The sequence below is a fragment of the Varroa jacobsoni genome, unplaced genomic scaffold (genome assembly GCF_002532875.2).
Source record: "Varroa jacobsoni isolate VJ856 unplaced genomic scaffold, vjacob_1.0 scaffold_1386, whole genome shotgun sequence".
Lineage (NCBI taxonomy): Eukaryota > Metazoa > Arthropoda > Arachnida > Mesostigmata > Varroidae > Varroa > Varroa jacobsoni.
The window spans coordinates 777,290-789,461 of record NW_019214288.1 but is presented as its reverse complement, the minus strand read 5'-3'; the positions used below and the strand labels follow the sequence as shown (position 1 = coordinate 789,461).

At 44.5% G+C, this 12,172-nt stretch overlaps 1 protein-coding gene across 2 annotated transcripts; it reads right to left on the bottom strand.

Moving 5' to 3' along the window:
• Nucleotides 1-443: 443 nt before the first annotated feature.
• On the bottom strand, nt 444-12,023 carry G9a (histone-lysine N-methyltransferase G9a). Of its 2 annotated transcripts, none has more exons than XM_022849042.2 (10): nt 11,109-12,023; nt 10,054-10,167; nt 9,242-9,504; nt 6,795-7,176; nt 5,481-6,571; nt 4,206-4,622; nt 2,515-3,983; nt 2,165-2,329; nt 1,695-1,871; nt 444-1,366 (listed from the first exon to the last, which is right to left on the bottom strand). In XM_022849042.2, the coding sequence occupies exons 2-10, from the start codon at nt 10,154-10,156 to the stop codon at nt 1,204-1,206; spliced, it is 4,230 nt and encodes a 1,409-aa protein (XP_022704777.1). In that variant the 5' UTR covers nt 10,157-10,167; nt 11,109-12,023; the 3' UTR covers nt 444-1,203. The 2 variants fall into 2 exon arrangements, with proteins under 2 accessions (XP_022704777.1, XP_022704780.1); XM_022849045.2 differs by having other exon boundaries at nt 6,795-6,969; nt 9,386-9,504.
• Between the last annotated feature and the right edge of the window lie 149 nt (nt 12,024-12,172).

The following is a 12,172-nucleotide window of genomic DNA, read 5'->3' as shown; positions in this document are numbered from 1 at the left end:
TATAACATTATAGTAAAAGGAGATTTTAATATAATTTTCGTGGCTTGTTCTTTTCTGAATACAAAAAAAACGCACTCTCTGGGCGTCATGATACAATTTTTCGGTCTCTAATTATGTTCAAGTTGGTCTAAAAAAACTATCGCGTGAACTCTTCAGTTTTCTCTAGCTTCGTTTCATTATCCACAGAATGACTGGTGACTACTCAGCTAAATCGACTTAACCTTGCGAACATGTGCCTGACGTGACTGTGGGGGCTTACGCCGTCATTAATGTGACTACTGATTTCTCATTTCACCATTACCCGATTGTAAATTGCAAATATGTAAAAACGAACTGGATCATTTAAGTCACTTTAGTTGCATCTAACAGGAAGTCTTATATCTCATATAAGATGTAAATCATAATCATCATCACATTTGCTCTAATCAATAGTATCGGAATAGTTATTTTTGTGGTGTTTCTCGAATATTAGGCAATGTGTATTTCTAAAGGTACAGTCCCCCATTCGTGCTTTGCTTAGCACCACCCAATTTCACTTCATACAATTTTTTGTTAATTCTTTTCCCCAGATACTTTTTCTGGTTGTCTCCTCTAGCGCTATATCTATCCTAGACATTTATCCGCGAGCACTCTTATCCTAGCATCTCTATATCTCCTAACATATCCGGCCAGCCAGCCTATTGAGCTGCTCGTCAGTGATTTTACGAATCATCACCATTCATTCATAAACACACACACACGGGTATTAAGTGTTCACTAAAGCTCGTTTCTAATAATAACGCCTAATACAGTTCCCCCATAACGAAGCTATTTCTCGGTTTGGCTAAATAACGCATACGACCCGTTACATATTACATCTGCTTTAAGGATCGTTTCTTATGTCGACACTACAGCGATTGTGGGGCATCTTGATTAACACTGAGCCCAACAGCCGAACGCCAGTGCTGCGCAGTTAACTGCGCACAAATGGCATTTCTTATATTCTATTTTCGCCATGTAACTGCTCCAGAGTAATATATTCAGTTTGTGTGACGATATTGCCCTCCTGCTTCAAATTTGTGTCGCAGGCTCCGGAATGACGCGAGTGAGCATTTCTGATATTCAATGACGCTGGCAACTCGGTGCAGCAGTTCCGCATAAACAATCTATAGATCTTCGGCTATCGGAGTTTTCCATGGTGGCAGCGGTAGTCCAGCGCAACTACTATTCCCCGCTCACTATGGAGTCATCGTCTGTCGCGTTACGGTTATAATACGCCTCAAGTGCGGTTTGAATGTTATCGGCATTGTATTTGCATCGTGGACTACCACACCCGCACAGGAACGATTTGTATTTAATCACCCAGAATTTTTCACCATAGTCGAAACTGCAAACGCAAAATCAGCACATGCAAAGATGAAGCATGTTAGGTAGAACCACATCATTTTACCTAATGTCAGTGGAACGACAAGTTAAGAGGTTAGGTTAGGTTCGATCCGGATTCGATCTTACAATGCGAATAATTTTGCCGTTGTTTCAACAAAGACAAGTTATATCGTGTATTCGATAATGACTGCATGAAGAATATTTCCTTTGATATCTACCTTCATATTTGCTCGATTCAACTAACTATCATTGTAGACAATGATCGTAAGATGTGTTTAGGTGTATTTTCTATTAATAAATGGACAAAAACCGTCGTGTTAATTACTAACCCTAGCTGTTCGCCAGCAGCAATATCCCTCGTAGCAAAAAGGGCGATCCTGGGAAAGCGCAGATCATGGTGGTCAACATATACTCGCACCGGATGCACATTGGGCTCGCATGCATGATTAATAAAACGTGACACGTTACCATAGTGACGAGCATCAATACAGAACGTATCTCCGTCCCTGTAACATAACGCCCCGATAAGCATATTTGCCCATTAAGATATCACTAAATTACAAAGACATCGAAAGTACATTTTTAGTGCACTTCTGGGCTATTATGCGAGACGTTGACGCATGCTTTGGATTGCTTTTAAAGGTACACAAGGTATACAATGGACGACAAAGGAGTGATTGAAATCCATGTTTTCATCTTTTAGATCTGTCGATGATGCTGGGAGCCCTTCAATTAGATCTATGGCTAGTAGAAACGTCCTGATATCTTGTCATGTTTAGCCGATAAATGAGGCTCTTACCTGTTTTCGAGATCAAAAAGATAGCTGTCCTCTTCACGTTGATCAGCCTCCTTATCGGTTATCACCTCCCCGACATATTCACACACAAATGAACCCTTGGGAATCTCCTGTAGCGCTCGCACTCCCCAACCGGTTAGTGCCGTTTTGAATAATTCTAAATGTACCCTGAAAAAGAGCCAAACGTGGTAGCAAATATAAAAAACCTTTTGAAGAATATACATTGTGACTCATACAGAAACACATTCAACCGGATATAGTCTTCAATGGCTGAACTGAACCTCCAATGTTTACACTAAAAGGGAAAAGTGGAGAAGATACAATTTGCAGCATAATAAAAGAGAGACACTTACTTAATGCCGTTTTGCAGCACTCTATTCTGACATGTCGTGAAACAGGCGCATGCTCGGTTGCACTCGAATAGAATCGGGGGCTCCTTGAAGTTGAAATGTTCAACTAGTCGGCCGTCCCTGTACCAGCACCCATTCGCTAGTTGTGTACACTGGCACAATATCGAAGTACAATCATCTTGGCACTTGCACGACTGAAGCGACTGTATTGTCGTGTCAATGTGTAATAGCGTCGTTTCGCAGTTGTTAGTCAGGTACATGAAATCGGACGGGATTGAACGGTCCTCATCGACTTCATTCACGACCCTGATTGCGTGCTTCTCCTTGCCGCGAGAAATGTCTTTGTGGACGACACGCGGGACCGGCTTAGCTCGGCGAGCGCTGCGAATAGCTTTTTTCATTTCGACGCTAAGCTGAATCGCATAAAAGCACGGCGAATTTTTGTCCTTAACAACCTCGATGGGCGTTTGGCCAGCTTCATTGATGGCGCACACGTCTGCCTCACGACCCAGGAGCAACATAACCATTTCGTATTTGTCTTGGCGAGCAGCCACGTGCAATGGTGTGTCGCCCAGCTCATTGGCTCCGTTGATATCAGAGCCGAGCTCGAGGTACATGAGCAAAATGTCGACAGTCCCGGAATAGGCGGACCAGTGTAACGCCGTGTTACCTTCCGAGTCGCGGATATTCGGGTTGGCCCCGTGTTTCAGCAAAAGTAAGACGACGTTCGAATGTTGATGTTCGGAAGCCCAGACAATCGGCGTCCAACCGCCCTCGTCCTGTGCATTTACCTGAGCCGTGCTGCGTTTGAGAATTAGCTGTACGACATCGTGTAATCCAGCCTTGCTGGCAAGATGCAGGCATGTCATGCCGTCTTCACCGCATTTTGCAGTGTCCGCACCAAGAGCCATCAGGCACCGTGCCGCACGACCCTTCCCGGCAGCGACCGCCGTCATGAATGGCGTATATAGGCCGGCGTCAAGCGCGTCGAGTGGACAGCCTGCGCGTACCAGAAGATGACACACGTCAACATGTCCCATTTCGGCTGCCACATGCAACGCTGTGTAGTTATCTTCCTCCGCTGACGTGCTACAGAGATCCACACCTGACATGATAGCGAGTACGACACGTTCGACGTCACCCTGACGCGCGGCTGAAAACAGCGTCTTCGTGTTCACCCGGGGCGCTAACGCCTTGTTGAAGGCTTGTGCGGCACGAGTCACTCGATTGATGTCCGGACACCAAGCTGTGTTGGCAGTGAGCAACGATTTGTCATTGACCATGATATCAACTTCATCACCTAGCGGTTCCTCCGGCGTGGGCATTCCGGCTAAAGTTATTGCTGGCCTCTCTATTCCGTCATTCATATCTCGTGCTGAACTGCCAAGACTCATCTTCGCTCGTGGACCGGTTGATGAGATCTTCTGGCTGAAACTTACTGCTGACGACTCACTTTCCAATGTCAGCTTGATCTGTAGTCAAAGCAACCATGGTTAGTTATATAATCGGCTTAAGTAGACTAAAATGGTGATCAAAGCGTTTCTTACACCTAACATCCATGTAGAGTCGAAAGTCGTCATTAGAGTTTAAACGAAAATTCAAAGTAATCGAAATATACAAACTACACAGGGGCTCCTTTATTAATGCGATTAAATATCATCAAGGCATGTTGAGGATAATTAAAGGATACATACCGACATCATTTTATTGGTCTCACCGCAGTGCGGGCACAAGTCCGTTACGCCGCCAACGGTTTCTAGTGGCGATGGCCGAAACGCGCATTCCCGGTGGTAGAAATGCCGTTGAATACGAGTGCCTTCGCCCGTTCTACACATCATGAATTCACCTTGAGTACAGAACACACCACATGTGGGACAGCATTGGTGTCCGAGAAGACGCACGAGGTGACCCTCACAAAGCAAGCCAAAGGCCGTGCGTTGCGATGCTCGATACAAATCGAAGCTTTTGACTTTCTTGGAACAGCCAAGAATGCGTCCCGCGATGCCATCTAGCGCCTGGCAAAGAAAATCGTTTCCTGCCGCTGGCGGTGGGGCATGCGAGAGAGGTAGCGATAAACAGTGACACCGGTACATTGGGATCGATTTATCGATCTGCAAGCATGCATTGATAAAAGATCTGTTATACTGAAGCATGATTCAACAACAGTTCATAAATTGTACCTACTGTATACCATTATACGCATAAAAATCTAGCTGCTGTCACTCTTACTACCCTTAACATAAATCTCAAAACATGTACCACGACCTTGAGTAACTGGCATTAAAATAAAAGCGATGAAAACTCATAATTTATCTCCCTCTGTGCTAATCCGCATCAGTGTTAATAGTAGCGAACTGTGGAGACTTGAATAGATAAATGTTAACCGTACTAGAAAGAATTACGGCCGTGCATTATGCTTCGAAGATTGTAAATATGCATCTGACCACAAAGCGTTTATTGTCGATCGATTCATTAAAATTTTAAGCAGTACAGCTGATGATGCCGAAAGCGTTTACCGACGGTAAACGACTTTAAAATCGAATATCCTAAACATACGCTACCTCTACATTTATCTACTAGTCCAGTTTTAGGTGGGTTAATATGGTGTTGCTATTACTGGACAGACGGGCTAAAATTGCACACTGCGAAAATGGCGAAAAGCCAAATACAATAGCACGCGCAATATGACGCGAAATTACTTCATATATGAACCATATGTTTCCACACAAAAAAAGCTATTTAACCCATTCCAATCGACCGTTTTGAATACAATAACTCAGTTTTGCTTACTCACCTACTTACAACGCCAAAAGAATTAAATGATGTCCAGTTATTATCTCGAATGAAATGCACAGCTTTAACCTCACTTCAATCATTGCATGTCTATTACTAAGGCTATATCTCCTACCTAGACCATTTCTAAACTGCTTACAAAATACGTTCAATATTGATATTGAGTTTGGACGCACCAGATGCTCGATCTTATAGTTGGAAGGTACGATCGATGCTTCTTGAGTGTAATAAGGCACTAGCGCGGCTCCTTGAACGGGCGGAGAGGGTTGCTGGCCACGGGAAGGTCTAGCGGGCTCTTCGGGTCCGTCGCTAATAGCAACGGCCGTCGCAGCAGCAGACGTGCCTCCCGCAACTGTAGTTGTGGTCTGTTGTCCTGTGTCGCCGCCCTGAACGTCACCGGCAGCCTCTACAAACGTAGGGTCGTCAATATCAACAAGATTTTCATCGTACCTTCGTTTCACTCGGTTTCGCGTCTTCACCGACGACAAAATACTGTTGTTGCCAACGTTTCCACCACCACCTGAGTCACGACTTTCCCTGCCGTTCACTGCGCTACCGTTTGCTCTTGGGGTCGATACTGAACCTACACCCGCAGCCGCGCCATTCTCCTCAAGGCGTCGTCGAGTTTCAACTACCTTTGGCGTCCCACCCTCCTTGGTGTCTTGGTTGGCCATCTTGATCGTGATGTGTATTTTCTGTTGGAGTTTTTCATCATCAGGCTCATCTACGACTCCCTCCTCAGATTTCATAACGACGGCGTCCTTGCTCGCTTCGTCCTGTGACTCCTCCTCATCCTCGTCTTCTTCCTCTTCGCTTTCATCTTCGTCAACTTCGTCGTCGTCAGCATCGTTGTCAGTCGTCACTGGCACGCGTTCCCTGAGGCTTCGTCTTTTCCGTGGCTCGGTAATTTCCACCTCTTCATCCTGATCGTCATCTTCATCGTCGTCCTGTTCGTCCTGATCCGCCTCTGCTTGGTCACGACTTTGATCATCATGGGCATCGCCTTCATCATCGTGACCAGTGTCGGCATCATCATTATCGATCTCCTGACCGTCATCGTTTTCTTGATCGGCATTGTCTTGTTCTACGTCAGACTCTTGTGGGCACTCTTCCTCCTCCTCATCTTCCTCGATAACGTCCTTACTGTCATCACAGGACGTCTCCATTACCGCCGATGTATCTGCGTGACCCTCAGCGGCCGAATCCTCTGCAAACGACTCCTGGGTTGATTCGCTTTCCTGACCTTCCACAGAAGTAGCGTTCGACGCTAAAAAAAGCGGAATATCGACCATAAAGGGAAGAGCATAAAAAAGAGAACCATAGATTACTACGTAGACCAACAGGGTCAAGACCTAATTGGAAATCTTCGCTTTCAATAGGAGCTTAAACGATTTTTCCTTTGCCGTAATTCATATTTGGTTAGGCTTTGACCTAACCCTAGTCTCATTCAGACCCTGTGTGACATATATTTTTTCTTTACCCTCACTCACCGGATGCCACACTTTTTCCAGTTGGACTGTTAGTTTTTGCTGCCTTCGGTTTCGGCTTCTTCTTTCGCGTGCCAAGTGAGTACGTCATGCCCTTAAAGTAGCGTCGCCGCTTCACCTCCTTACGGAAGAACGCACTGCGGATCTGCTGGTCGGCGGGCGGGATGGCGGCGGAGTCCTGCGACGAAGTCGAATGAGTTGGACTCGCAACCCATCGCCGCTCACGCTCCAGGACAACCGTCAGCGGTTGAATCTTGGGCTGAGCAGCGTTTTGTGAAGCAACAGACTGGTTCCTGCTAGGAATCACCTGTGCTTTGGTTACAGGCGCCACGACGGCGTGGGACGCCTTACCGGTGGTGGATACCGGCGTTAACTGCTGAGCAACCTAAAAGCATACGCAAGCGAGCCCGCAAAGGCACCAACCCGAGCAGCCGTGGCGGAGCCAGGAGAACAGAATAGCACCACCGAACCCAGTTACCAGCAGCGAGAGGCCAGGGTCATAGCCCCACCATCACCACGAAAGATGCCAGGTGTTGCGGGTGTTGACAGCAGAATGGATGATTCAGGTAAGTGCACGTCAAACAGACACACATTAGTTAGACACAAGCGGCTGGGAATGGAGGATATAAGAGATGCGTTACTATCAAAGCTGTTAGAGAACAATACATGTTAGACGTATAATTAGGTAGATTGAAGCATACGATGAGATTCCGCATACACACACATGTAGTGCTTGACAAAGAATTCATTTTTAATGGAGAGGTGCGGATGTCCGGATTGTTAGATGTATGTAAGATGATGGTATGTATATAATTGAATAGAAAACTTCATAAATGCTGAGGCCTTATTACCAACCATTAGTCTATTAGAATGCACGTCTTTACATGTAAGCAACAGCCAAATGTGGTACCAAAAACGCAACACAGACAATTCTAATCTTATAAACGTTGACTTTAAGCACATAATTATTCCTTAGACCATGATGGTTGCGAAGTATCTTCCAAATATTACATACTGAAGCCCTAACCAGCAGATGCTGGTTTCAGCGCTAGAGTTCCGCGAATCAATGATTAAAATGACATGCTAAACCTAAAATTAAACACAGCCAAATGCACATAGGATAGGATTTCTAAGGTTGTATTACACATCTTGTACCAAAGCACCCAAATGATTTTTACCAGATAAACAGTAGTGCATATTTTGCTGATCAGCTTTATGGACATATATAATTAAGAAAGCTAAATATGATATTCTCATCGATTATACATAAATAAACAAACAGCTAGTTTGTAATATAACTACATTTTTGACTGATTTTTTAGCACCAGTGTAAGTTGTAACGAAAGTTAACTGTAGTTAAGTTTTCTCTAAACCCGTGCATGGCTGTCACTGAATTTACAACGATACTTAAAATAAATGGAAACATCTTCGGGAAAATATTTTCCGAAGGAAAACAATTCTATAGTGTTGCAGGGGCTTTTTTGTTATTTGTAGAAAATGGTGTAGCTTATCAAGGGGTTCTGTTCATATAACGTAATAAAAAAGACTTCGGAATCTTGTGACATTTGCAGTGTCGTATATGTATGGACATCACACATTTTGTACGTTAACTAGAGACTTTCACGCTGAATTTTTCGTTAAAATTATGAACTATCATGCATTTGCTGAATTCACCTTTAGCTACAACGTCAAAGGGCAATATCTATCATTGTGCTCGTCGACATTTTAATAGCATCACAGAAAGCTTCAACGTTATTAACGGTTAGTTACATGTCCGTATAATTCAGGCATCCGCAATGTTAATCAATGGAAAAACAATAATAACAATAACCAATGCAAAGCTCGATGTGCGAATAAAATCGTAAAATAATAAAAAAACCCGTAAGCGCATAGAGGTAGCGGTTAAGGTGCGTGCTACGGGTGGCGCACGCGATCTCAATGGAAACGATCCTTTTCAGACTGATAAAGACAATCATGGCGAGCAATGTATCATACATGTGTGCCCTAGGGCACTATCAAGCTGCTACCAAATCAGCTATTCTAGGGATGTAGATTTCATACAGCACTATCCAACTCAAGTCTGCTAATACAGCGATAACTGTTGGATGAAAATCTGACAAAAATTCCCGTTAGCAAGCTAATGATACTTTAGATCGGATCAAACAGTCAAATAAAGTACCACTCAAACTTTAGAATGTGGTCTTTAGCGGGTTGGTAAACGGATTAGGCTTAACAAATTCCAATCTTTTTCCTATCTCTTATGTTTGCTAATCATCTCTTGCGCCGTAAGGTTTAGGTTATAAGATTTAGGCTAAACCCTACAGCGTTACGGCCATTTCATAGTTCTATTAAAGGAATGTTAAAATGCGCATAACATTAAATCAGATTATCATCTCAAAGTTTAGGACATCTAGCGTTACAACGTTCACCACCCGTCGCAATAGGCACACCTGCTTGTTAGAGCGCGTCCTGTGAACGTTGCTGCTGGTGTTGACTCCAGAACCCTGACGAGCTAGCGGCCCGGTGCCGCCCTCGCCATTGGCCGAAGCTCCATTGCTTTCGGAAGGAGTGGAAGCGGATGACGAATTCTGTACCTTGGAGTTGTCGTGAGCGGCTTTCTTTCGGGGAGGCGATGGGGTGACTGTGTTGTCGTGTCCGAGTCCACCCAATTGAGTGCTGGCCCCAGCACTTCGGCGCGTTCGAATTTCACTTTCTGTGTAGAAAGTTGAACCGAAAAAAAGGCCGAAGAGTCTGTCGACATTAGCTGAGGATTTCCTTATAGGTCCACCGCATGTACTGCCATTTTAATTATATTATGCACACATCTGCGATTTTACCACGCTGTCCCTTTAATTATATATTAACGAAATAAAAGCGATAAAGTTTTTTTTTGATGCGACAGGTAGGAACGCCATGCTAGTAAAACAATCATTAATTTTGATGCAGTGATTTCGCTTCATCCTGTTTTCTAATTTACAAAGAGTACTGGATGTACGTGTTTGTTCCCAATATATTTCAATGCACCAGTGAAATCATGGAGGAGTAATCATAAGTGCTGATTTTACAATCAAATTATTTATATATTGACGTGGGCGATTTTGCACCAACAAAACGCACAAGCTTCATTCCTCGTAAAGTGAGTTGTGTACTCTCTTCAGAGATTGTAGTACCGCACATGTAGAATTTATAGTCCTCTAAAGAAAAGTGGTTATAAACAACGGCGGTCGTAGACTGCCCTTATAGTAGCATCTTTCTTTTTTACCTCGAGCTGGAGGAGCAGCTGGCTCCGAAAGTCCGTCGCTGTGACGAGATCTCTTGACAGCTTGCGGCGGTCGGCCTCGTGGCCGAATTAACGACTTATCCATCTTCGGCGTATCTAAAATTTATCAACAAGACTTAATTATATATAACATTAAGAAATGAAGTACATATTAAACTGATATTCCCTGTGTCCTAGGATTAAATGGAGTAGAAACACAAAGGTGTGCTCTAACTCAATTGTTAAAGCTATGCACATTACGCGTTTCTAAATACATAGATTATGTAATATGGGTCATTTCTAGCAGGATGAATGAGTTTTGCGGGCCTTCTTTATGTGCGCTATCAGTACATGTCTATTTCATTTTTTGCTGTACCAGTTCCGTCATGAAATATTGGTCCTGGTCATTTCCCCCAGAACTATAACCCCGTCGTAAACCTTCTAACCGAAAAGTCTATAAATGCGCCTGTAAAACCATACAGCGTAATATCACTAAAAAATTTTCGACGTAAAGGTCTCAAATAGTCTTTAGTCGATTCACTTGCCGGTTGGACAGTCTAACACACGTAATCTAATTATAGCACTTCATTCTTTATTAAAACAAATCGTGTGGCATTTAATTGTACAGCATTAATGAAATAAAATAGTTTTACTTTACTTGCAGAGTGTTACATTCTAACTAGAGCAAATGTAGACCAGGTCTCCCATGTAATATAAACGACATGTTTTCGTTTATACACATCATAACACCTGTGTATCGTTTTCCTGAGGGCAAAGATCGCACGGACCTTTCGGCGCCAACAACACTGGCGTGTCGGATCGACAACGAAAAATAACAACAAAAAGAAATAGCGCACAACTTGATCTATTTTATATAACAAACTTCTTTTAAAATCAGAAGTTAAATTAGTTCAAACTTTCATAGACGGAGGCGTTTACAGGTACGCGCCGCTGTCGTGTCTTTGTTGGCCCCATCTTCAACTTACTTTATATTTCGTATGAACAACAACAATAGAATCCCGCGTACTGTTGATTTCAGCATTGACAATTCGACTCACCGCGGCCGCCGAATCTCGATTGTTTCCACCGCGGCACCTTGTTCTGTTGTAATAGCACACGATCTTTTCAGGGGGTAGTACTGGACGCGACCTGCGTAACGTTACGCGGCAAGCCGGCGTCCTCAGCGATTCCAACGAGGGCGCCTGCTATCTGCTGTTAGAAAACACAGCACAGACACAGCAGGCGACGGCAGCAGCAGTAGTACACTGAACCGAACAAAACCGCCAGCCAGCCAGCCAGCCAGCGTTCTTTGCCTTTTATCACCTATACATTAATACTACTGTAATGGCCACTATTCATACGCATAAGTTGCCTTTGGTGCTGCGTTAACTGGCATTACACCGGCACTAACATCGTACAAGATAAGCTGCAACACAACACTGCAGTTGCATACTAACAAACTACGACTTCATTAGCAGTACAACTTCCGAGACCGCACTCGACACAAAGCCCGTGCTGTTGAAGTCGCTCGTCTTGTTATTATTACACAGCTATTGCGACTGCTAATGATAATACTACAATGATTTCCAGTACTGCTACTATCCACAATGGCCCCAGAAGCTTCTTCGAATAGAAGTGGTCGGAGCAGCGGCAGATCTCGCGCCCACCCCGTGCTACGACGGCACTCGCCAGAAGAAGTAGTAAAGACCGTCAGAAGACGCCCGCTTTTGACTCCCCCGTCCGAATCGGCCTCACCGCAACAACAATCTTGTCGTTGATTTGTTACGACTAGCAGGAGATCGCTTGTCTAGCTGTGCGGCGGCCCCCTAGCGGCTTTTATCGCTGCTGCTGGCAGCGACGGTGCGAGCCGCGACAAGGGGACGAACCAGCAGACCAGGTCAGCGGCAACGACGGTCACTGCAGTGGCCACCGACAGCAGACGAAGACGCCGCGACGTGAAAGCCTCTTGCCGTTGCTGACCCAACTGTCACTGAAAATAACAATTGCGTACCGCTACTGTTATTTGACGGTACTGTCTGCGTTAGCACTGGGCAAAAGCGACGCGGCCAATCGAGCTTGGCGAGCACTTCCTCGGGTTCAATTGAGTTCAGTGGTCAGCTAG

Excerpts from the sequence above, each read along its gene's own strand:
- G9a (XM_022849042.2), bottom strand. The coding sequence starts at position 10,156 with ATGGATAAGTCGTTAATTCGGCCACGAGGCCGACCGCCGCAAGCTGTC. Across the intron at positions 7,177-9,241 it reads GGACGCGCTCTAACAAGCAG|GTTGCTCAGCAGTTAACGCC; the intron begins GTGTGCCTATTG and ends GTATGCTTTTAG. Across the intron at positions 6,572-6,794 it reads TGGAAAAAGTGTGGCATCCG|CGTCGAACGCTACTTCTGTG; the intron begins GTGAGTGAGGGT and ends CGCTTTTTTTAG.